General features: G+C 42.8%; 1 protein-coding gene and 1 long non-coding RNA gene across 3 annotated transcripts; both read right to left on the reverse strand.

Annotated features, from left to right (window-relative positions):
* Positions 1–359: 359 nt before the first annotated feature.
* On the reverse strand, positions 360–26,914 carry LOC126989713 (uncharacterized). The gene is made up of 6 exons (XM_050848328.1): positions 26,875–26,914; positions 25,359–25,441; positions 24,895–24,914; positions 24,107–24,352; positions 10,839–10,950; positions 360–543 (listed from the first exon to the last, which is right to left on the reverse strand). The coding sequence occupies exons 1-6, from the start codon at positions 26,912–26,914 to the stop codon at positions 487–489; spliced, it is 558 nt and encodes a 185-aa protein (XP_050704285.1). The 3' UTR covers positions 360–486.
* On the reverse strand, positions 20,682–24,100 carry LOC126989715 (uncharacterized). 2 transcript variants are annotated; one of them, XR_007743632.1, is made up of 4 exons: positions 23,963–24,100; positions 21,684–21,764; positions 20,962–21,204; positions 20,682–20,882 (listed from the first exon to the last, which is right to left on the reverse strand). It is a non-coding gene; the product is annotated as an uncharacterized LOC126989715 (long non-coding RNA). The 2 variants fall into 2 exon arrangements; XR_007743633.1 differs by lacking the exon at positions 21,684–21,764.
* Positions 26,915–26,954: the final 40 nt, after the last annotated feature.

The following is a 26,954-nucleotide window of genomic DNA, read 5'->3' on the forward strand; positions in this document are numbered from 1 at the left end:
TTTCAGTTCAGTTTCATTTATTATTCTGTCCTCATTATTTCTACTTTTAGCCTCGGTTTGACTTCTGTTCCTCTCGGCTTTTGTGCTCACTTAGACCATCCCTTCATCATGGCTTTTGAATTCTCTGCTAATGTTGCCCTGTCTTTATTTAGTTATATTAATTGTTTTATATGCTTAATATATTTTCTGTTACATAGCTTGAATATTCCAGAAATTCATCTGAAATATGCCTCTTTTGGCCAGAAATAAGCAAAAAATTGGAAATTTTAACCTTAGATTTGTCCCTAAGTCAATTATACTTCAAAGCCTCTCCGGAGAAAGACTGCAAACTGTTCAGGTGTTTTATAATTTTAAAAATCTTAGGGTTTATGTTTATTGAGAGCAAAATCAAAACAGAGTACATTTCCTCCAAGACAAGGCCGATTCATCTTGACGTTCTCTCCCCCTCCAGAGTATGTGGTGTGTGCTGGGATGCCTTGCAGGAGATCACGCTGGGATACGAAGCCGCCCCTCAAGAGATGGAGTCCACTCAACCGCTCGATTCTGCCGAGAGAAAAGAATCGTTCAACTCTGAAGATTGCCACGGATTCTTATGTATTAGCTAGCGAGATGTGAACTTTCTATCTCGTGAAAATAAAGATCAGGGACGTATCTTGTGTTTTACTTTACAAATAACCATTGTGCTAAATCTCCGGACGCCCGAAGAAGTATAATGGACTTAGTACAGATTTTCAAGCTATTTTTACTGCTAGTTATGGCAAATTTTGTTCATTTTAAAGCCATTTTTCATATATTTTTTGGCTATAAACTGAATATTTTTTAATTTTGATCATTTTAAAATTTAAGCAAGGAGAAACTAGTTTAAACCACAAAAAAAATCATATTATAAGTATAACAAGGAAAGAAACATTAGAAATATAAGCTTATGAGAGAGGAAGATGAAGAACTTATTAAGAGGAGAGAATGACGAGAGATTGCATACATAGGTCAAAATAGTTAAGCAACGGAAATGAAGGGAACACAAGAACATTAAACAAGACCTAAATCAGACGTCTATAAAAATAAGAGAACTCGAAAGATTGCATATATGTAATGAGGTCAAAAAAGTTCAAGAAAAAGCCGTATAAATGAAGGGAAATCATTACCTTACAAGACAAAGTCATAACACAACAGACAGACATCTAGAAAAAGACAATTCAGAATCAGAGAAAATCACAGAAACGAGAAGAAAGGTTACGAGAGAGAGAGGAGGAACAACAGACCCCTACAAATGTGTTGCTCCCTGCTCATGTGAGACAAGCCATATGCACAAGAAACTGATTCCCCTGTTTCTGCGCTTTTCCCAGGCATTAGAATGAACTTAAATCCACCATAACGACTCAACATCTTTGAATTTTAGTCTGATGAGGCCTGAATAGTTGGTCTATGCCAGGCAAGTGATACCTCAAGATGAACCCTCATGGCGCTTACCTCACTTCAGCAGGGAGGGAGCGACACAATGATAGCAACAAGGGAGTCATAAAGGAACATGGTACAGAGATGAATATATGAGAGATTACTGTGAGATATATATACACCTTAGACAAGAGAGAGAAATATGGTCAACACGAGAGGGTGGAAAGACGAGAGCTTGCAGGCATATGAAAAATAAAAGAACAATTATATTGAAGAATATTTAAGATTACTATGAGATATATACACCTTAGACAGTAAGATGAACAGACAACATTACAAGCAGGAAAAACGAGAGCGCTTGCAGACATAATAGGAAGATAAAATAAAAGAATATGTATACAGAGATTAATATTTGAGGCATCCAGCAGAGAAGTGTCGTAAGAAACATAGACCCTTGTGTATAGTGTTTGGAGTCACTTTTCCCTTGCACTTTACATCTTAACAGAGCTATTATGTTCTAGTTTGCATTGGGAAAGGGAGACAAAACCTCCCACAAAAAGAACAAGAAATGAATGCAAGGGAAAAGCACCCTTATATGGGGTGTACGGAGGGCTGGAAGTCCCGTAAACTGTCCTGGGAATGTTAACAAACTAATTTACGTAACAATAGGTCACTGTGCCTTACAGTTTCTCTTCCGGAAGCCTCGTATATATATTAAAAGCTGTGGAGAAATGAAATCAGAGAAATAACTGGGATAATATATATACAGAGAAAAAGGATTTACACGAGAGGGATTTACGTACGAGAGGAAGAAAGACAGGTAGAGGGAGGTAAAATGGAGGAGACAAGAGGTGGAGAGAGAATGTGTGAAGGGAGGAAGGCTATGAGAGAAGGAAAAATTAAGGATTTACATACAAAAGGAACAAAGGTAGGTAGAGAGAGGTAATATGGAGGAGACGATGAGGTGGAGAGATGGACATCTGGGAGGAGGAAAAATTAAAATGAGAGATAAATGCAGACACTGAGATAGAAGAGAAAGACGAGGAGGAGGAGGAGGAAGGAGAAGAATCTACAATCATCAAGAGAGGAGAGACCTGGAGGAAGATGAGAGGAGGAGGAAAAAGGAACGTCATAGAGGAGTCTACCAGTGTCAAGTGCTGGTTCATGGTACGTATTTGAGCTTTCCTTCCTAAGAGAGAAGACTTAAATGAATGGATAAGAACAGATAGAAAGGCACGGTACAACTGATATTTGGTCAGTGTTCTCGGACGGTTCCGCCTCACGTTAACTACTTTCAAAGGCCGTAAAGGAGATTAATCCATTCTAATGAGTGTTTTCCTAGGGTTTGTGGTACATTAGAAGGGTCACACTACCACCAGAGTCATAAAACTACCCCTGGAATGCCCACAACTAAGAACGCCTTGCTAAATATGTGTGCTTTGGCGACAAAATGTTTAAAAATATGGCCCTCGGACACTTTGGTCCCTCGCGTCAACTACTTGCAAAGGCCGAAACGAAGATCAGTCAGGTTCTAATGAGTGTTTTTTCGGTTCATGGTACAGTGCAAGGGTTAAACTACCACCAGGGCCCTGTTAAATTAATGTCTTTGGGACGGCTTTTTAAAGATTTTCTTTCTTTCTTTATTTTTTTTTTGACATCTCAGCCTATAGCGCCAGTAGGCTTTCTTCAGGGTAGGCGCCTAGCTGGTGGTTGGCCCAAGCCTGTCATGGCGCAGGCAACTTTTTTTTTACAGTGCCGGCAGTTATGCTTGGCTCATGCTGCCCCCCGGAACTCATTCTTGATTCACTTGGACGGTTTCTTCTAGAGTCAGGGTTGATGGGTTGTCTTCAGGACAGCACGTGGGTAGTCTTAGGCCACTCAGCGGTGACTGAAAAATCCCAGGTAGTAGCGTGGGGATTCAAATCAACGTTGTCCATGGCGTGGTGAATGCTGGCCCAGCACACTAATCACTCAGCCACCGCCTACCCTATGGCCCTCAAACAGTTCGGCCTCTCATTACAACTACTTTCAAAGACCAAAAAGAAGTTTAATCAGGTTCTAATGACTGTTTCTTTTAGATTCAGGATACATGGGAAGGGTTAAACTACCACCAGTCATTAAACTACCCCTGGAAATGTCCAAAAACTCCTACGAAAGCCCTGTTAAAGGTGTGTGCCAGGGGACTCCCTAAAGGGTGGATGAATGGTATTTTCTGGCTGCCAGGTGAAGGGCGAGTGATGTGTTGTTGCAGTCTGCCTAATCCTACGTAATTCTGCAGTCTGCGTGGGAATTTAAGGGTCAGCGTGACTCCCGGGCTGCCACACAACTCCTTCGTGACACTCTCAGTGATGCTGTGACTGTAACAATGGCAGGAGGAGAGGTTTTTGTACCTTCCTCATCTGATTCTGCACCCGAGTGTCCACGGCCAGTGACCTCGACTCCTCATAAGCCTCATCCTCCTCCCAAAACAGCTTTCAGTGTGGGCACAATTGAGAGAGGGCTGAAAGTGATTTTTTTAAGCCTTGAAAGTGGTGATTTCATGGTACATCCCCGCCCTTTAGGGGTTAGGCCAGTATTTTTAAACAAATTAGAACCAAAGTACGCCTATTTAAAAAGCCTCTTGTAGTAGGAGTTGCCTGGGAATTGAGCCCGGGCTCTCTTGGTTGTGAGCCGAGTGTGCTAACCACTGCACCACGAAGCCCCCGACTGTATTGTAACCCTGGTGATTGAGCTGGAAAACCACCCACGGGAACCCAGCTAACCTTCTCTGTGGCCTTGGGAAATGGTCGTAATGGGAGCCTGATACATAAAAATCTGGACCTTGATCCAAAAATAAATACGCACGCAGCGTTTTTTTTTAATTTTTTTATAGCAGTAATGCTAAAGTCTTAACATCAGTTTTAGCAAGGCAAGTTCATGTAAGGAGACTACATCCAGAGGTAAAAAAGGCCTTGAAAAATAGTTGTAATGGGAGCCAGACATGTATAAGAACATAGACCTTAACCAGAAAATCAAGCCAGGCAGTTGTTTTATCATAGAGCAGCAACGTGTTGACAGCAGTGTTAGGAAGGCAGAGCTATGTAAGGAGACTAGATTTAGAGGTAACAAAGACACATGTAACCAAAGCATGCTCAGAAAGGCGCCAAGGAGCAAGGAGGCACCACTGGGAAGGTGAACTGAGACTATGCTATACATCTATACAACTGCCCTGACTGGTTCAGGCTGCATTGAGATTGACATGACAGTTGGTACGGAATGGATGATATTTAATTAGTATGTACGGTAGAGGCCAATATTATTAAATGAATCGGGTTTTCAAGGATGGTTCTCCAGTTCAAGGTGCAGAAGCCATGCAAAATTATCACTGGGATCACAAAACAGTCTGTAAGAAGCTGAGCACCTTCTACGAGCGGCCAAATACGTCCATATATTAGGTAGCACACATTTCCCTCAGCACCAGGAGGAGATTGGTTCCCTGCATGGTACAGAGGAAAATGAAGCAGTACTGTGGGTGTGAAGGTGTTAAACCCACTGTATACATCACATCCAGGGCTAGTTTTAGGACCCCGGTGGTAGTGTGACCCCTTCAATGTACCCTGAACATGAAGAAACCCACATCTGACAAGGCTTTGGTAGAGGTTTTGGGCATTTTCAAAGATAGTTTTAAGACCTTGGTGGTAGTGTGACCCAATGTATGTGCCATGAACCTAAAGAAACCCACATTTGACAAGGCTTTGGTAGAGGTTTGAGGCATTTTCAGGGGTAGTTTTAAGACCCTGGTGGTAGTGTGATCCTTCCTCTGTACCCTGAACCTGAGAAATATAATTACAAAGGCTTTCACAGGGCATTTTCAGGGGTAGTTTTATGCTTTACAATTGTTATCCTCAAGAATCAGCTCATGAGTGGACTTGTGCAAACCCTTCTGTTAGATTTTGGGGTCAGTAACCTTTCTTTCCCTTTCTCTTAGTTGTTTCCTTTTCTCCTTTGTCTCACAGTTTGTTTGCTGGTGATTCCCTTCTCCTGTCCCCCCAATACAGGGCACCTAGTGAACATGCAGCCGTCAACACCACCATCTCCGGAGTCTCCTGATCTGATTGGGTATATTTTAGCACCTCCCTGCACTGTGCTTGCCTGACAATGAGGCCAACAAGGAAGGAATGGAGAAGGAGAAAGCTGCTGCTGGGAAGGAATTTAGTGGTTCATGGTACAGAGGAAGGGTCACACTACCACCAGGGTCATAGAACTACCCATGCAGAGGCCCACAACTCTTACGGAAAGTCTTGGCAAATGTATGTTTCTTAGACTCATGGTCCAGAACAACACTTAAACTACCACCACGGTCACTAAACTACCCCTGGAAATGCCTGAAACTCCTATGTGAGCCTTGTTAAATGTGTTTCTTGGGTTCATGGTACAGAAGAAAGGTCACAATACCACCAGGGTCACTAAACTACCCCTGGAAATGCCTGAAACTCCTATGTGAGCCTTGTTAAATGTGTTTCTTAGGTTCATGGTGCAGAAGAAGGGTCACAATACCACAAGGGTCATCAAACTACCCCTGGAAATGGCAGAAACTACTATGAAAACCTTGTCAAATGTGTGTTTCTTAGGTTCATGGTACAGAACAACAGTTAAACTATCACCAGGGTCACTCAACTACCCCTGGAAAGACCTGGAAAGACCCACAACTCCTCCGAAAGCCTTGTTAAATGTGTGTGTTTGGGTGGTGGTATAATAATATGGACATCTCAGGCAGAGAATAATGGGACAATATTTTCCTTATACATTAAAAGTCAAATAATCTGAACTGCAGTGGACCACAGCACTCACAGCGGCCAAGCATGTCCATATATTACAGTACTATTAGTTATGCACACTAATAATCATGTATGTATGTATGTATGTTGAGAGATATTTGTAGAAATGCTATGGAGGGCATGCATGTCCATGTTGGCTGATGACGTGTAAGCGTTCAGGTGGTGGGCAGCGGAGCCTACGTGGCCACTCGCTAGCTGGTGGCCGCCTCGCAAATACTGGAATGTGGGTTAACTTCATATCATCCACACTAGTGTTGTAACAGCTGGTTCACCTGCCACAGTCATCTGTTATTGTGTTACTCTTTGTTACATTGTACCTTGTCAAGTTTGGTATGTATAGAGGTTAAGAGGGACAGACGATGGCACTTCCAGGGGTAGTTTTGTGAGCCTGGTGGTAGTGAGAGGCCTCCTTCACACGGCGCCAACCTGTGTAAACTTATGACTGGTTTTCTAGGGAACCTTTGGCATGAGACATTTAGGCAAGGCTTTTGGGGGAGTTTTAAGCACTAACAGGGGTAGTTTTGTGAGCCTGGTGGTAGTGTGAGGCCTCCTTCACACGGCGCCAACCTGTGTAAACTTATGACTGGTTTTCTAGGGAACCTTTGGCATGAGACATTTAGGCAAGGCTTTTGGGGGAGTTTTAAGCACTAACAGGGGTAGTTTTGTGAGCCTGGTGGTAGTGTGAAGCCTCCTTCACACGGCGCCAACCTCCATAGACTTAAAACTGGTTTTCTAGGGAACCTTTGGCATGAGAACATTTAGGCAAGGCTTTTGGGGAGTTTTAGGCACTAACAGGGGTAGTTTTGTGAGCCTGGTGGTAGTGTGAGGCCTCCTTCACACGGCGCCAACCTGCATAGACTTAAAACTGGTTTTCTAGGGAACCTTTGACATGGGAACATTTACACAAGGCTTTTACAGTGACACTAACTTTTACGTTATATTCTAGTGTTTTGTTTAGTATATCTTACTGTATTTTCTAATTACTTATTTATTATTATTGTTATTTATTTTCCTGTTTTTGTTTTTTATTGTTTCACTGTGCCACTAATCTTTCCTTTATTTTACTATTTTGCATGTTACATTTTACTGTAGCCGTTCACTAAACTGTCATTTGACACAACTTACACAGTGAAAGATAACTCACAAAATGATTTTCATTTTATTTAGTTCATCATTTAAATCAATCTGTTTGTTGACTGCATTGTACTCTGCAAGAAAAGATTAACCAAAATTATACTTATTTGATTTTCTCTCTCTCTCTCTCTCTCTCTCTCTCTCTCTCTCTCTCTCTCTCTCAAGGAGATAAAATGTGATGAGTCACTGCGTCAGAGTCTCTCTGTATATCTTTCAATCTGTGTATAATTGCTTGAAGCTGCAGGCAAAACACGTCTCAGGCAGACAGAATTCATCCCCCCAGATGAGTCCTTCAAACCTACGGGCACAGAGTTGGGTAAACAAGACGTCCGTTACCCTAATGAACCTTGAGTACAGCTGGCAATTCAGAATCATTGGGGCAAGAAGATGAATGTTTCCTTGGGGTGATGCTGGGGTTTGCTTGGGGTAAAAAGACACCTAATGTTCATTGGGGTAAAAGGCTTGTACATTGGGGTATTATTGGGGGTATGTTAGGGTATTATTAGGGGTATAGAGGGTATTGATTACATATTCCTAAACATTTCAGGGCCCAAGCACATACATTTGACAAGGCTTTCAAGGGAGTTTAGGGCATTTCCATGGGTAGTTTTATGAGCCTGGTGGTAGTGTGACCCTTCCTCTGTACCATGAACCTAAAAACACACATTTGACAAGGCTTTCAAGGGAGTTTAGGGCATTTCCATGGGTAGTTTTATGAGCCTGCTGGTAGTGACCCTTCCTCTGCACCATGAACTTAAAAAACACACATTTGACATAGTATTTGTGGGAGTTTAGGGCATTTCCATGGATAGTTTTATGAGCCTGCTGGTAGTGTGACCCTCCCTCTGTACCATGAACCTAAAAAACACACTTTTGACATGGTATTCGTGGGAGTTTAGGGCATTTCCATGGATAGTTTTATGAGCCTGCTGGTAGTGTGACCCTTCCTCTGTACCATGAACCTAAAAAACACACTTTTGACATAGTATTTGTGGGAGTTTAGGGCATTTCCATGGATAGTTTTATGAGCCTGCTGGTAGTGTGACCCTCCCTCTGTACCATGAACCTAAAAAACACACATTTGACATAGTATTTGTGGGAGTTTAGGGCATTTCCATGGATAGTTTTATGAGCCTGCTGGTAGTGTGACCCTCCCTCTGTACCATGAACCTAAAAAACACACTTTTGACATAGTATTTGTAGGAGTTTAGGGCATTTCCATGGATAGTTTTATGAGCCTGCTGGTAGTGTGACCCTCCCTCTGTACCATGAACCTAAAAAACACACTTTTGACATGGTATTCGTGGGAGTTTAGGGCATTTCCATGGATAGTTTTATGAGCCTGCTGGTAGTGTGACCCTCCCTCTGTACCATGAACCTAAAAAACACACTTTTGACATGGTATTCGTGGGAGTTTAGGGCATTTCCATGAATAGTTTTATGAGCCTGCTGGTAGTGTGACCCTTCCTCTGTACCATGAACCCAAAGAAACACTCCTGAGAACCCGCCTGATCTCCTTTTTAGCCGCTGGTAACTGGGGTACACTGGGGTGTAATACTTGCAGCTAACATCACCACATCATGAGAAATAAATACAAAAAGAGGTGTGGGATCTAGAGGAACAAACCCTTTACGTGTCTGTCCTCGACTTAAAAAGGAGTTTGTTCCTACGACACGTAACCTGATTTTGTATGTAAGTGTTAACCCAGCCTTTACTATAATGAACTGTCAGCCCCAACCCTCAAATCAAAGTGCCAGAAGCCTTTAAGTCATTCACTTATGCAAACACAGTTGTAGTCATAATTAGACAGTAAATAATAAAGTCAAAACAAGGATTTTTAATATTTATGTGGGTGGCATCACAACCTTGAAACGTCATAGGTTCAGGACTTAAGCCCCATTCACACTGGGCCGACTCTGGGCCACAACAACCCAGCGACTTGGGGTATACGAGGTCTTGGGTGTGAAATGTTGATGTGAAAGGGTCGCACATTGTCTTTCTGACCATGTGCGACCCTTTCACATCAACATTTCACACCCAAGACCTCACGTTCCCGGAGTCGCTGGGTTGTCGTGGCCCAGAGTCGGCACAGTGTGAAAATGGGATTTAGTAACCTGAGGAGCCTCTCTAATAGTCCTTCCCAACCACACCCAGACCCAGGATGCTTTGCTTACAGTGACTGGGGAAGATCACCCACACCCAGAGGCAAGAGTGTCACATGAATCAGGTCTTTAGCCCCTGGTGTCGGCACATATCGGGTGTCGTTTGGTGCCGGCTTCAGTGCCAGGCCACAGTTGTTGTATAAAACATATACTTTCATATTCTGATTTTTGTTCATTCAATGTTCTGCACAAGAAATTGAATACTATAAATATAAAGTGACTTTTGGAATGAAGAATTATTTACCAAACAATTCTGTCACCTCCTCCTGGCCAGGAAACGTACTGAACCTGTGTGATGTAGGGTGCACGTACTGTGGAGTACACTGGGGTATTATTGGGGGTACATTAGGGCATAACTAGGCTATATTAGGGTATCACTGGGGGTACACTAGGTGAAAAAGACGCCCCCATCTCGGCACATGTTTGACAAGGCTATCATTGGAGTTTTTGTGGGCAATTCCAGGGGTAGTTTGAGCCTTCTTCTGTGCCATGAACCTAAGAAACACACATTTGACAAGGCTTTCGTAGGAGTTTAGTGCATTTCCAGGACTAGTACCCTTGTGGTAGTGTGACCCTTCCTCTTTACTAGGAAGCCACAGCAACAGTCCTTTGATGTCTCCACACTGATATTGCAGACCCCACCTGCCTTTGCACCCTATAACTTCCTCACGGACTCCACCACTTCCACAAGAGAGGGTGGAGTTTGGTCTGTTGGTGGATCAGCAGCTGCTAAATGGATGTGATCTATCTCTGCTGTGGTTTATCCTTCCCAGTTCTTTGGTTTCTTTCTCTCTGTTCCTTTATCTCCAGTTTCCTTTCCAGCCATTCTATCTCTGCTGTGGTAGACGGTCACTGTTCTTCCCTTAAACCTGTCAACAGTGGTGTCCCGTAGGACTCTGTCCTGTCTCCCACTCTGTTCGTTTATGATCTTTCCAAAACAAGTGTCCTATCCACTCCTATGCTAATGCCTCTACTGTGCATTACTCAGCATGTTATAGCAGACCTCCAGACACTCCCCACAGGAATTACAAGACTCTGGAGTGGAGGCTGTGGAATGGTTAGCCACAGACCTTGCTGATCTGTCTATGGCATCTATGCCATCAAAGGCAAGGAAGACAGACAGCCCCCCACCTCTCCCTCTTCCTCTCTTCAATCACACCCAGATTTATCCTTATTAACCCCCCTCCTCTCCCCTATATCTATAAGCATCTATCCATCCATACAAGAGCCAGGAAGGAAGCAAGGAAGGAAGGAAGCAAGGAGGGAAGGAGGGAGGGAGGGAAGGAAGGAAGGAAGGAAAGAAGGAAAAGAGAAAATACTTAACACTCACCATTGGTTTGATGTCTGCCATATTACAAGTCCTTCCTCTTCTTCTTCCTCCTCTTCTCTCTCTGTGTGTCTTCTTCTTCTTCTTCTTCTTCTTCTTCTTCTTCTCCTTCTTCCTGTTTAAACAATTGAGATAGTAATAAATTCATGAAAAGAAAAGAATTAGCAAATAAAAAAGGAGCAAAAATTATAATGAAAGAAAAATGATAATAAGATGAACACCTTTACTTATTTTATTGTTTGTTTGTTTGTTGGGAGGTGCCACCGACATGAGAAGGAATTTTATTTTTAATTCAATCATTTAATACTATTTTTTTCTCATTAAGAGTCATGCTTGTGTGTGTGTGTGTGTGTGTCTGTGTGGGTGTGTGGGTGTGAGAGAGAGAGAGAGAGAGAGAGAGAGAGAGAGAGAGAGAGAGAGAGAGAGAGAGAGAGAGAGAGAGAGAGAGAGAGAGAGAGAGAGAGAGAGAGAGAGAGAGAGAGAGAGAGAGAGAGAGAGAGAGAGAGAGAGAAATTTTGTAGCTTGGGAAAATATCTCTATAGTAGCTAGTTTTGTGATGGTGGTGATACATGGCTTCTGCACCTTGATGGGAAAAATCCCCCATGGAAACCTAGTCAGTCTTCCCTGTGGTTTTGAGAAATGGTTGTAATGAAAGCCACAGACATTTAAGAAGACAAAGACACAGAGTGATGCTGGGTTGTCATGGGAGCCCGATATGTTTAAAAATATAGACCTGAGAACCATTTCCCTGTGTCCACATGTCTGGAGGAAGGGAGCATGTCTGTGGGCCCTGTACACCTGTCACAAGTATCAGGGAGAGCGCTAACCCTCTGAATAAAAGAATGTTGTTTAGGAAAGCACTTCTTGTACACGCAAAGGAAGGAAAGTCTGTTCCATTAGGAGTTTCTTTTTATAAGCTATACATTCAAGAGTACTGTATAGCCTATCATGTATGTATATATATATATATATATATATATATATATATATATATATATATATATATATATATATATATATATATATATATATATATATATATATATATATATATATATATATATTTATATATATATAGTGCATAATAACACTATTTATGAAAGCTTACGCTGGACTTATAATGTACCAAAGGCAGAAGTAATAATCATATTATGTACCAAATAAATACTAATTAATGTACTGGAAGTGTAAAAGATGTCCAATTTTGCCTTGTGTTAATTTATTAGAAGTTACTAACATGCATACCATTTGTAATAAGAGAACATAAGAACATAAGAACATAAGAACGCAGGAGTCTGCAAGAGGCCGGTAGGCCTGTACGAGGCAGCTCCTTTGACCCTAAGCTCCCGTGTATCTAACCCCACCTAATATCGCTGTCCATGAATTTATCTAGTCTATTTTTGAATGTGACAATTGTATTGGCACTCACCACATGACTGCTAAGCCTATTCCACTCATCCACCACCCTATTAGTAAACCAATTTTTGCCTATGTCCCTGTTGAATCTGAATTTATCCAGTTTAAACCCGTTACTTCGTGTCCTACCCGGTTCTCTTACCAACAAAACCTTATGAATGTCTCCCTTATTAAAGCCCTTCATCCATTTATAAACCTCGATCATGTCTCCACGCACCCTTCGCCTTTCTAGAGAATGCAAGTTTAACTGTTTGAGTCTTTCCTCGTATGGCAAGTTTCTCAACCCCTGAATCATCTTAGTCATCCTCCTCTGCACCGATTCTAACATTTTGATATCCATTCTATAGTAGGGTGACCAGAACTGAACCGCATAGTCAAGATGAGGTCTAACTAATGCTAAATATAGTTTGAGGAAGACTGGGGCTTCTGTTGCTTACGCTCCTTGAAATAAATCCCAGTACCCTATTAGCTCGATTTCTAGCTTGAATGCATTGTGCCCTTGGACGGAGATCAGAGCTCACTAAGACCCCTAAATCCTCTCGCACCCAGACCTACTTATGAGAGTGTCATTTAAGCAATAGTTATGTGAGGGGTTGTTCCTACCTACACTCAGAATACTGCACTTCCCTACATTGAACTCCATCTGCCATTTATCCGCCCAGTCATATAATCTGTTGAGTTCACCTTGGAGAATACTAGCGTCCTGATCCGACTCAATTACTCTACCGATCTTGGTATCATCAGCAAATTTACTAACATCACTACTAATTCCTGTGTCTAAGTCATTGATATAAATAATAAACAAAAGTGGACCTAATACCGAACCTTGTGGGACCCCTCGTAACACATCCCCAGTCAGATCTTTTACCATTGATTTGCACTCTTTGCTTCCTATTGCTAAGCCACGCCTTGACCCAGTTCAAAACTTTACCCTCTACTCCGTGAGCCTGTAATTTAAGCAACAGTCGTTGGTGAGGAACTTTGTCAAACGCTTTACTAAAATCAAGATAGATTACATCATAATTTTCATCTCTGTCAACCGCCTCAAATACTTTATTGTAGAAGGACAAGAGATTGGTGAGGCATGACCTACCTTTTGTGAACCCATGCTGCGAGTCGTGAATTAAGCTATGTTTCTCTAAATGCTCCCGAATGTTCCTGGCTATTAAGGACTCCAGCATCTTCCCTATAACCGATGTTAAGCTAATTGGGCGATAGTTTGAAGCAACTGACCTGTCCCCCTTTTTAAAAATCGGCGTCACATTAGCTACTTTCCATAGGCTCGGCACATAACCAGTATTTACCGACATCTTAAAGATGTCGGTTAGTGGGTCTCTGATTATATCACCTAGCTCCTTTAATACCCTCGGAAATATCCCGTCAGGACCTGGCGACTTGTTCTTCTTAAGCTTATCTATCTCATCCTGAACTACTTGCCTGGTAATGATTATATCCCTCAATTTATCGCCATCCCCGCCCTCGTACACCTGAACTCTTTCCGGTATAGTCGTTCGATCCTCCTGTGTGAATACTGAAAGGAAGTAGTCGTTCAACAATGTGCTCATATTTTCGTAATTTTCTACTAGCTCCCCTGTGTTTGATTTCAGCGGTCCAATTTTCTCCCGTGTTTTTGTTCTATACATCTGAAAGAAGCCCTTAATCTAGCTATGAACTATGAATGTTACCATGTCACCTCTGTGTACTGTTCAAATAGGTACCATTATGCACCTTGGAACAGGAGGAGCCAGGGTGAGGGAAACACCATATGAAATGAGGGAAAAGCTTCACACACATATATTGGGAGGCAGGAGTTTATATAAAACCTTGAGGTCGAGCCCTGTATAACACACACACACACACACACACACTATATATATATATATATATATATATATATATATATATATATATATATATATATATATATATATATATATATATATATATATATATATATATATCAGTGGTGGGCACCAGTCACTTTTTTGCTTTTCTGATCCCCGATCATCCGATCACTTTGGGCAACTGATCTGATTCCGATCATCCGATCACTTTGGGCAACTGATCCGATTCCGATCATCCGATCACTTTGGGCAACTGATCCGATTCCGATCATCCGATCACTTTGGGCAACTGATCCGATTCCGATCATGCAATCATTTTTTAAGTACTGCTGTTCCAATTAATCATTCCGATCATCCGATCATTTTTTAAGTACTGCTGTTCCAATTAATCATTCCGATCATCCGATCATTAGAGCTTATAATGATATTTATTGTTTTTTATATAAAATAATAATAAAAAAAAAACTATTTAAGGTATTCTTTACATAATAATTTCAAATAAGTAATTAGTTAATTATTTGCTTATAAATATTTTTTCCTCTTTCTTTTGGTATATAGGACATGGTAAAGAAAAAAAGTTATCTTAAATATTTTAGGCATTTATTTAAGTCTACCCTTTTTATTCAGTTCATGAAAGTATGGAAAAATAATTATGTTCACTATTCTAACCATTGACGTTAATGACTTAAAAATTACGTCACCAAAACAGCAGCCGCCCGGCACGGATGAGACAGACTCACCCTCCGTCATGCGCCTTTCCCTGACAAACATGGCCGGCATTAACCACGACTTATTGATTGCTGTCGCTGTGCTTGCTGCTGGAGAAGAAGGGATAACAGCTAGCTAGATTAAGGCCCTGTCCCACCAACGCCCGGCACATCTCCAATCACGCTGAATTGGGTTACTTCGGCACGCCCACGGAAAAATCTGCACTGGTCGGCGGTCAACGAGCGCACATCTTTCCACGCCGGCACGCACCAGCCAGCGGCCTAAAAAGCCGCAGTCGACAATAACTTTATCCGAGAGCGGCCCGACAGAATTTTTGATCAGGAGATACCGTGCCGACACCGTACAATGTTCTTCATTCAGGGGGGGCATGGAGTCTCACGGTTTGAAGCCACTAAACTGTCAGTCGGCCATATTGTTCAAGCCGGAGAGGATCGAGTGGCCAAATGGATGTACCTCCATGAGCGGCCGGGCAGACCACGTGTGGCGGACTGGCAGCACATGCTTGCCGCTTCCAACTTGTATATGTAAAGGAGCCCACACATCTTGGTGATGAGTTGTCCTCACCGCATCTCTTAGTGATCATGAATACATTACAGCACTTCTTGGATATCATGTACACTACTTTCTTACCCGTTACACTATATTTACACTAATAAATTACAAAATTTTTATTTCATCCGCCTGCATGTTACAGTGCTGGAAAACAGTAAGAAGAGAAAATATAACCATTACGGTACTCCATGGATGCAGTACTCTAAGGGCAAGCGCCCTCCATGTTAGGCGCTCCACCCTTGTGTTCGTATCTCACGGCTTGAACAATATGGCACCCGATTTGACAGCAGAGACTATGAAAACTGCCTTCACTCACCAGCACAGCGCGCTCGGGGCTGTGGGCCTCTCCACCCTTAATACCTCCATGTTCATTACCGTGTCTCTGCCGGGCAAGCACCGTGCACGTACTGGCTCTTGCCGGACGCATATCGGCCTTTACCAGGTCATAATTTCTTCCCCGGTGTTCTCACGGTGTGAGTACGGTGCCCTAGGAATGTGCACAGCAAGTGCCGGTGCGAGTACGGTGTGAGTACGGTGCCCTAGGAATGTGCACGGCAAGTGCCGGTGCGAGTACGGTGTGAGTACGGTGCCCTAGGAATGCGCACGGCAAGTGCCGGTGCGAGTACGGTGTGAGTACGGTGCCCTAGGAATGTGCACGGCAAGTGCCGGTGCGAGTACGGTGTGAGTACGGTGCCCTAGGAATGCGCACGGCAAGTGCCGGTGCGAGTACGGTGTGAGTACGGTGCCCTAGGAATGCGCACGGCAGGGTAAAATGTTGTACTGGCTGGCAGTAGCTGGCAACTCACTGGCCCAGGCTTATATAAAACCGGCCACCCTATCCAGGGTTGTAATAATTAAAATGATTAATTAATACAAAGGCCTGCTTCCCTTAAGGGATGAATCTTAGAACCAGGATTGTACAGAGACACGCCAGTCCTCGTCAACAGACCGACTTGGTCGGCTAGATTTTGATCGCCCATAAAGTCGGTCTGTCGGCACCCTGCTACGGGCCGCCTTTGGCAAAGGTCCGTGCACCTTCCTATAGGGGGGGGAGCAATCTTTGAAGGCCACGGTTGCCATTTGGTATTGAAGCACTGTGATTGGTATTGGACTCAAATTTGGTAATAAAACGAATGAAATTTGGTGTTGAACTATAAAAAAAATTAAAAATAAAGGAACGTACATAGACAGTTCAAGCTCCCCAGTAACCAACTATTTTTTTTTTTTTATAGTATTTAAAAGTTTAATATTTTCATATCATAAGCCCCAAATACACTGCCAAATTTTGGCCACGAACTTGACGCCGAATCAGTACGTGAAAAAATTCGGCGACCGGTTCGCTGACATGACCAAGATTCTTACAGTTCGTGACCATTCGGCGACATATCGGCGAATGCTCAAGACAATTCGGGGACAGTTCGGAGACATGTCGCCGACTATTTTGCGTCCATGTCGCCGAGCTCAAAATCTGAAATTTTAACGTTTTTTTTGTCGTGGATTAACTGGCGACAAGTCTCCGAATTGTCTTCGCATGTCCCCGAAGTGTCGGCGACATGTCGGGGACAATTCTCCGACAGTGCCAAGATTTCTGACAGCTGATCATCTGATGACCCTGTGCCATATTAAAGCACGGGAATCCGCGCCAACCTCATGGACCACTGCAACACCCGGGGAGCAGCGGCCTGGCAGGACAGAACTGTGGGTGAGTAAATACCATGTGTGGTAATATGTGTGGTAACATGTATGATAGTGTGTGTGGTAATATGTGTGGTAACATGTGTGGTAACATGTATGAGAGTATGTGTAATAAAATGTATAAATGTGGCTTGTTTTTGTTTTGCTCTCCTACAAACATTTTAGAATGAATGTTTACGTAACATTAATAAATAAACCAGTAACTGAAAGAAATAAATCTAAATAACTGAAAATGAAACAAAGGTTAAATAATGGCAGAATAATGATATTAAGAAATAAATAAAGTAATAAATAGTAAATTAATTATGAAATAAATGAAAATGTTACTTCCATACCTATTTTATATATTCAGATTCTTCTTGTTTTTCATATTGTCTTGTTTACTATTTATATATATATATATATATATATATATATATATATATATATATATATATATATATATATATATATATATATATATATATATATATATATATATATATATATATATATATATATATATATATATATATATATATATATATATATATATATATATATATATATATATATATATATATATATATATATATATATATATATATATATATATATATATATATATATATATATATATATATATATATATATATATATATATATATATATATATATATATATATATATATATAGATAGATAGATAGATAGATAGATAGATAGATAGATAGATAGATAGATATAGATAGATAGATATAGATAGAAAGATAGAAAGATAATATTTAGATAGATAGATAGATAGACAGACCCCCGTGTACACCTCCCACCGCGGCCCGTTTGCCGTGTCGTGATTAATTCGCCGAATATTCGGGGACATGTCCCCGAATAGTCTTGGCCATTCGGCGACATGTCGCTGGCCGCACCTCCATAGGCCTATGGCGATGACCATTTCCTGAGCTTCCTGTGGGTAACCCTGCCAGGTGGGGGTGGACATGGAGCTCACGAGGTCACTGTTGTGTTACTGTTGCCCCCCAGACCATGTTAAAGCATTACTGTATGATAAGTAAGAACTTCCCGGAATGAAAACATCATCGCCATCGTTAGAAACAATTCAAGCGATGCCATTTGTCAATATTTTGTGGAGGAAAAGGACGTCTTAACCGTGTAGCAGCGAAGGGACAAATTTGTGCCATGATATAAACCCCCAAAACAGATGATACATAATCTGATCACAGATGCTTTGATATATATTATGAAACAGTTTGTGTGAGGGGTGATTGTTTCTAATTTTTCTCGCTTAGAGGGACCACTAAGAAACATGATCCCCACTGCTTCCACCACCGGGTTAGGAAACTCTGTCGCATGCAATGACGCTTAGTAGCCAGTGCTGAAATGCTCCTAATGAACTGTAGATCCCGTAACTGTGACAAAACTAACGCGTGTCGTCCTTGACGGTATTGCTATTTTAGTGCAATACGTTTAGGCCGCACTCACACCCAACTCACCTTATAAAATATGAAGACTGATCTCCCTGCTGCACCGGCCTATCCCATACCCCAGGGCCCCAAAGGACAAGGATAACCAGCGGGTCACTTAGCCAGGATGGGGTTTCAGATTTAGTGGTCTGAGCCCGGTCGGCTGAGGTGAGGCCGGCCTTTGGTAGTACAGTAATCCCTAGTTTATCGTGGGGGTTAGGTTCCAGAACCCCCTGCGATAGGCGAAAATCCGCGAAGTAGCGACCTTATATTTATTTTATTATTTATATAATTTATATATTATATTTTATATATATTGTTTATATAAGCACGCATATCTCTGTGAATCTGTACTGCGTCGTTTAGGAGCCTTTTGAATCTGGTTGCCCAAAGAGAGAGAAAGAGAGAGCGAAAGCGCGCGCGCACGCGAGAGAGAGAGAGAGAGAGAGAGAGAGAGAGAGAGAGAGAGAGAGAGAGAGAGAGAGAGAGAGAGAGAGAGAGAGAATTAGACATAACAAGTAGTACCTATTAACCCATCGGCTGTGATTGGCACGGATTTGGCTTTCACTGGTAGCCTGGCAACATATACTCCCAGGTCTTTCTCTGCCTCTGTGTTGGATAATGGAGTGTTTCTCATGTGGTATTGGTGTGTTGGATATCCCCTCCGAAGGTGGATGACTTTACATTTTCCTTCAGTGAATTGTAGCAGCCACCTTTTGTTCCATTCCTGTAGCTTGGTGATGTCTTATTGTGGGAAATCCACAGTCAAGGGGTTAAACAAGGATGCACGGCTCAACAAGCTATTTAAGCCGATCACTTTCCTCACTTTAGAAAAAATACAAAACGAACACACTGGCTTCATAAACCACAAACACAAACTAGCAAGAACTGTTGTTTTATCGCCACCTTCATCAACAAACTCCCTATGTCATGTTTTTGACTTTGGGAAGTTGAAAAAGCCGTCTCATTTTGGTAATCTTCCGGTCATGGGCAGAAGAGTTGAGAAAGGCAACTTTGAGGACACGCACACCCCACACAAAGGCAACTCTGCCCAAAGGTGTGCACCGCACCATGGCGGAAAACTGGCCGAGGAAAATATCCGGAAATACACGAAAAATGGCTTACCAGGCAGACTGCTACGGGGTTGAAGACGTGCTGACAGTGTGCTGATGGTGTTCTGATGACGGGGTGACAGTGTGCTGATAACGTGGTGTCAGTCTACTGATAATGTGCTGACAGTCTGCTGACAGTGTGCTGACAGTCTACTGACAGTGTGCTGATGAAGGACTTCTCTCACCACAGTCTGTCACTTTGTTTCGGACTTGATTTCGTTCGTGTCACACGCCCAAATTCACTTTCCATGTGGGTCGACGTCACCCCTGGGGGCATATTGGCCTGGGAGAGGCTAGGCTGACTCACAAGTCGACGCTCTGACCCATATGAGCGTATAGATGCACACGGGAGCGTCCTTTCAATTGCAATTAATTATGGTAATTTGCAAACGCGTCTGACGCGTCAACGGTATATGATTACAAATCGCTTTTAACGCGTGAGACGCGTCAACGGTACTCTACGGGTTAAGAACAGTGGCAGTCTGGCAATCTTCAAGAAAGCGCTGAAGACTCACTCATTCACTAAATCCTATGACTTTACAAACGTGGCGATCAGGGTTGCAGTAAAGGAAATAATTGAAACATATTCTCCTATTTTTCAAAGAATTACTTCACATACACACATAGATCATCCACAGTCTTTTCTGATACTTTGATTTGAAGCTGCAGTCATTTTTCTTTGAGCAATTTCAGTGAGGACATGTCCAAAACATGACATGATCTGGTTAGACTGTTAAGAGACTAGACAGAGTTGTGGTGTGGTGCTGGCCATGGCTGGCTGGCTGCAGCTGGTCAGTCTTAGGACTGGCTCAAACAGCCAGCCAGGTTACTTCAACATGTGTTTTAAACTAATGTAGACAATATTGAGGTTTACGTTCATTTAATTATTTTCATTTATAAAAAAATATATAAAATCAACTTAGATAAAAAAAATCTGATTTGAATAAAAAAATCCATTTTTTTTATTTAAAAAAAATCAACAACCCTGGTAAGGATTGAGGACAACTTTAGGTGCTAATGTTAGTGTTGTAATGTTGGCGGCCCTGTGGATCGCTGCGGCGGCGGCGGACCGGGGCCTGAAACCTCATCACCGGTGAACGGAAACAGGTAAACTTGACATGGGTAAGCTTGGGTGTGATTCTGGAATATTACCAAGCTGTCACCTCAGCCACAAAAAGCTTGAAACAGGTAAACTTGACATGGGTAAGCTTGGGTGTGATTCTGGAATATTACCAAGCTGTCACCTCAGCCACAAAAGCTTGAAACAGGTAAACTTGACATGGGTAAGCTTGGGTGTGATTCTGAATATTACCAAGCTGTCACCTCAGCCACAAAAAGCTTGAAACAGGTAAACTTGACATGGGTAAGCTTGGGTGTGATTCTGGAATATTACCAAGCTGTCACCTCAGCCACAAAAAGCTTGAAACAGGTAAACTTGACATGGGTAAGCTTGGGTGTGATTCTGGAATATTACCAAGCTGTCACCTCAGCCACAAAAAGCTTGAAACAGGTAAACTTGACATGGGTAAGCTTGGGTGTGATTCTGGAATATTACCAAGCTGTCACCTCAGCCACAAAAAGCTTGAAACAGGTAAACTTGACATGGGTAAGCTTGGGTGTGATTCTGAATATTACCAAGCTGTCACCTCAGCCACAAAAAGCTTGAAACAGGTAAACTTGACATGGGTAAGCTTGGGTGTGATTCTGAATATTACCAAGCTGTCACCTCAGCCACAAAAAGCTTGAAACAGGTAAACTTGACATGGGTAAGCTTGGGTGTGATTCTGAATATTACCAAGCTGTCACCTCAGCCACAAAAGCTTGAAACAGGTAAACTTGACATGGGTAAGCTTGGGTGTGATTCTGAATATTACCAAGCTGTCACCTCAGCCACAAAAAGCTTGAAACAGGTAAACTTGACATGGGTAAGCTTGGGTGATTCTGAAATAATACCAAGCTGTCACCTCAGCCACAAAAAGCTTGAAACAGGTAAACTTGACATGGGTAAGCTTGGGTGTGATTCTGGAATAATACCAAGCTGTCACCTCAGCCACAAAAAGCTTGAAACAGGTAAACTTGACATGGGTAAGCTTGGGTGTGATTCTGGAATATTACCAAGCTGTCACCTCAGCCACAAAAAACTTGAAACAGGTAATCTTGACATGGGTAAGCTTGGGTGTGATTCTGGAATATTACCTATCTGTCACCTCAGTAAATCTTAAGAAGTACACTCCACCCCCTCCAACACCCCAGCCCCCCTACCCCGCCAAGACAAGCCTGGGGACCTGTGGGGAACCGGGGTTTTGGAGGGGGAAGCCCAAATCACTGAAAAATGGGCTTCCAAAATTTCCCTAGAAAAATCCCAAAAGTAGGGAAAGTTCCTAACGCATATTCTTGTAGTCTATTCCAATATGACCTAGCATTCGGTCTGTTGACGAATGTCAGGCATGTCATTGGATGGTGGGCATAGTGGCCCCCCCCCACCCCACCCGCGCTGCGTAATTTCTGACGGGCCACGCCGCATGTCAAATATATTTAAGCTACTCCAACAGAACTTTACGACCTGCTGATGAGGGGGGCTTCGCCCTCCTCGACCCACATGTATATGCGACTTCTTTCTGCGAAGAGGTATTTCTTGCAACACCGGTTGCACCACCGTCGCGGCCGCCGCCACAGGAGGCTGCACTTTTGTCAATATTATCCCATATTTTCAATAATAAATAGTCCTTGAATTGGATTTTGAAAGCGTTTCCATGGCTGTTGAGCATTTGTAGAAAAGATATATGAATAGCTAGTGTTGTTTCGTAAGGTAGGTAATGGATTGAAATACTGGCACGGTACTAAAACTATTCCTAACCCATCAGTTAGCTTCATCAATCCTTGTAGGGAACCGTTGTTTTGGTGGTGGAAGGACAAATCACTGAAAAATTGGCTTCCAAAATGTCCCTAAAAAAATCAAATATAGGGAAAATTCCCTAGTCTAAAGTAAGGAAAGTCCCTAACGTATACTCTTGTAATTTATTCCAATATAACATACCAGCCACCGCAGCAGGTCTGTTGACGAGTGTTGGGCGCGTAATTGGATGGTCACTGTAATGGAACCCCCCCACCCCCCACCGCCGCCGCCCCAATCCGTATAATTGAGCAACTCTTGGGAAATGTCATGTTTCATAAAAACACATGGTACAATACTGACAGTTAACCCATCCACTTCTTGTAAGTTGATGGTAGATCATTGTTAGCGAGTAGCCTGGGGTACAAAATGCAACAGATTTGTGTCAGCTGTCATATATGACCCGTTAAAGACCTAACGATTGCTACGTATCACCCTGGCCTCCACTTTACTGAAACTATGAGTACGCGCGTCGAACAATATCCGGTTGGTTTGTGACACGTGACAAGCTTCATGCGACCGCTATTCACAAAACGTACATATGTCACACGCCGGGTCACTATTCCATTCAATTTTGGATAGTAATCGGTCCTTTTGTCTAACTACATGCATACCAATAAAGAGGTTGAATAGTCAGTCAACGCTTACCGAGAGGTGAGGTACAATGATATTTTGAGTGAGTGAGACTCTGGTCCATCCATCATGGCGGCGCGATGAAAATTGACTGAAAACATGCCTACGTGGTGCTGCCTGCGCAATTTAACCCGCAGAGCTATACATCCTGAATATAATCTTTTAAAATTATAAAATACAAATACTTGCGCCATTATGTGATTTAATATAGCCAAGAAAATAACGTAGAAATCATAAAGACAGTTTTATGTCCAAATTGTAATGATCCATGTGCGTACTGACTTGGGAACTATATAGTTTGTATGGTGCACTGCAAGGCAGGTGCGAGGCTCAGTCTGTGCATAGAGGCGCTCGTGAAACAATAACAATGGACTTAGAAAATCCAAGCTACCCAACTTTATAATTAACGAGGCTTGCCCCCCTGGCCCCTCCCCAAGGTAAAACGTATACGAAAATGCATTATAATTAAAATTCTCTCACGTGCTAATTTACTACGAATATTGGTTTGGAGTGGTGCTCCCTAAGATTAAACCTGAAATAATATCAAGCTGTCACCTCAGCCACAAAAAGCTTGAATCAGGTAAACTTGACATGGGTAAGCTTGGGTGTGATTCTGGAATAATACCAAGCTGTCACCTCAGCCACAAAAAGCTTGAAACAGGTAAGCTTGACATGGGTAAGCTTGGGTGTGATTCTGGAATAATACCAAGCTGTCACCTCAGCCACAAAAAGCTTGAAACAGGTAAGCTTGACATGGGTAAGCTTGGGTGTGATTCTGGAATAATACCAAGCTGTCACCTCAGCCACAAAAAGCTTGAAACAGGTAAACTTGACATGGGTAAGCTTGGGTGTGATTCTGGAATATTACTGACCCATCACCTGAACCTCCCCCAAAAAGCTTGTAATAGGTAAGCTTGAAATAGATAACCTTGTAATACGCACTGGGTGGGCGTGGAGGCGTGGGGGCACTGTGTGGGCGTGGGGGCACTGTATGGGCGTGGAGGCACTGTCTGGGCGTGGAGGCGTGGGGGCACTGTCTGAGCGTGGAGGCGTGGGGGCACTGTGTGGGCGTGGAGGCACTGTGTGGGCGTGCAGGCACTGTGTGGGCGTGGGCGGCGTGACAGACTCCGCAGCGTTGCTCTGTTTACTTCCGTTGATCTTGACCTTGATCTTGATGTCACAGGAGTCCTGAGAAGGGAGGCTGTGGGGTCCTTATAGAGTGGGATTGATAGAGGCTGGGAATTGAATGTGAACAAGAATGCAGAAATAATTATGAATGTTGAAGAAATGGCCGGAGGAGGTTATATAGTGAGTTAAGTGCCTTGGGTCTGTAAGCATGGCGGTGCCGAGGGAGACACAGGAGAAAGGGCATGTTGTTGTTGTTGTTGTTGTTGTTTAGTGCGGCGACTATGCCTGATGAACGAGCCTCCCATAACCTGCTTAGCCACTGGGCACCTCTTTGGCCGACTCGGTGTTATATATAAGTACACAGACCCCTTGCTCCAGACTAGGTGGTCTGTCCTTAACCCGTTAAGTGATTCTACATTAATCAGATGGCTCCAAAACTTTGCATTTCAACTCTAGTTAATATCAAGGCCCCTTTGTGGGGAGACGTACGTGTAATGCTGACTTGCCTGATGGGCGAGCCTCCCATAACCCTGTTAGCCAGCGGGGTACCTCTTTGGCCGACTGGTAAAGGAGTGGCTCTCCCGTTACTCACAGATACTCACAGATACTCACAGAAGATTCCCTGGAAGAGGCCTTAAGTGGCCTGTGGCTCCAGTTCAGCAGCCTGAACACTGTGTGGGCTGCGCGTGGTGACTATTTGTGCTCTATATGAAAATTTTTGTTCTTGATTTTTCCAAAATTTATCGAGTTTTGCCTCAAAACTCTCTACTGAGTCAGCGTTCACTACCCACTCTGGCAAACTGTTCCAGGTATTAACCACCCGGTTGGGGAATGAAAACTTCCGAACATTCAGCCTAGCTCTTGGTTTAAAGATTTTCTTAGAGTTTCCCCGTGTGGTGCTATCTTCCCTTAAATCAAAAAGTCCCTCTGTACAATCTATATCATATTTCCTGGTTACAATTTTAAAAGTTTCAATTTGGTCTCCCCGGGATCTTCTATATGCCAGTGTGGGCAACTCAAGCTGTCTCAGTCTCTCTCCATATGGCAGGTCTTTCAGGCAAGGCACCAGCTTCGTTGCTCTTCGCTGCACGTTCTCCACAGCCTCAACATCCTTCACCAGGTGTGGACTCCATACCTGGTTGGCATATTCTAAATGGGGTCTTACCAATGCAGTGTAGAGTGTCTTGAATACTGCAGGGTCAAGGTGAATAAAAGTTCTTCTTATCAGCCCCACAATCTTATTCGCCTTGTTAATTTTTTCGGCCACGCTGGTCGCGGGTTCGATCCCCGGCGCCGGCAAACCTTTCCTTGTCTGGATTAATTTCTCGTGTGTTTCGTTACACGCAGAGATCGTGTGGGAGTGGAGTAAAGAGCAAATTCAGGCATTTCAATCTGAGCCTTGACACAACCCTGCGGGAGGCACATTAACACCTGCCGCTATAAGGGTCGAGGGCCTCCGGGGAACGCAACAAGCACACATTTGTCAAGTGCATTTTTCGTCAAAACTCACCTATACTTACAACACAACAAAGGAATGTCATGGTGAAGTAACTACCCCAGCTAATTATAGCAATTGTAGGGATGAACAAATAAGGTGCAGCTTACCTATAGCCTATATAGCAGCAGTTAACCCAAACTTTTCAGGCCACGCACCAAGCTGTGACCGAGTCCACGCCCCCGCTAAGACTCCATCAGTACTGAGGTCCTGTTGATTTCCTGAAATTTCGTCCATTTTTTGACGAATTTTGTGCTCGCAAAGTACGAGTCTCTGCATGAGCGATGCCTATCAAAACTGAACGAAAATGTACCTGGGGTGAATGAATGTGCTCAGAGTCTGGGTAAGTTTCAAACAAAGAACAGACAACTCAACTGAAGTGTACAGCAAACGTTAATTACTCTTAAAACAATGGCAGTTAATGATGTGTTTGACATTTTAACGAGACATAAAATCCGCAATTACACAGTTTTTTCCTTACGCACCCCTATATAGCGATCACCTCACGCACCACACTTTGGGAACAGCTTGTAGGCTGAAAAAAATATCCATCACTGCGTCGCCGCGCGACAGGCCTGTGTATGTGTGTATTTAGGCCCAAGTTTGTCCATTAGCTTGTGTCAGGTGTGGAGTAATGGAGCCAAGGGAAGTATATAAGAAAACGGCCGGAGTCGCCCTTTCGCGGGACACTCGTCCTTTCACGGAACCCTGCACCAATATTTCCGCCTGCGGGTCACACTCGTCCTTCAGGGGTTACTGCAACCTCCTCAGCTGCGGAAACACTAAGAGTACGACAAGAAACATTATTCCCAACTGTTGGCAAACTCTTTGGAAACATTTGTCTTCAAAGAATTTGGAAATTAAAATGTTTCCAAAGAGTCGGGAAACATTGCTTCCAAACAGTTCCTTTTAAGATACAGTTATGTTAGATTTGATTTAGTGTGGCTGGATTTGTTGAGCTCATTATTTTTTCGTGTACATTTAGTGAGTAGCCTATAATGCATTGTCCCCAGATTGTAGTTTCTGGGTGAAGTCCCTCAATGTGTCCGCCCCTTCATCTCATCATGGCTACTGTTTATTGTTTTACTGATGCACTTGTCCCCCGCCAGTACAGCTTTTTGTGTCATGGTGCTCCCTACAGATGTGGCAACAGTTGTACAATAACAC

This window comes from Eriocheir sinensis, unplaced genomic scaffold, assembly GCF_024679095.1.
Source record: "Eriocheir sinensis breed Jianghai 21 unplaced genomic scaffold, ASM2467909v1 Scaffold1271, whole genome shotgun sequence".
NCBI classification, from domain to species: domain Eukaryota; kingdom Metazoa; phylum Arthropoda; class Malacostraca; order Decapoda; family Varunidae; genus Eriocheir; species Eriocheir sinensis.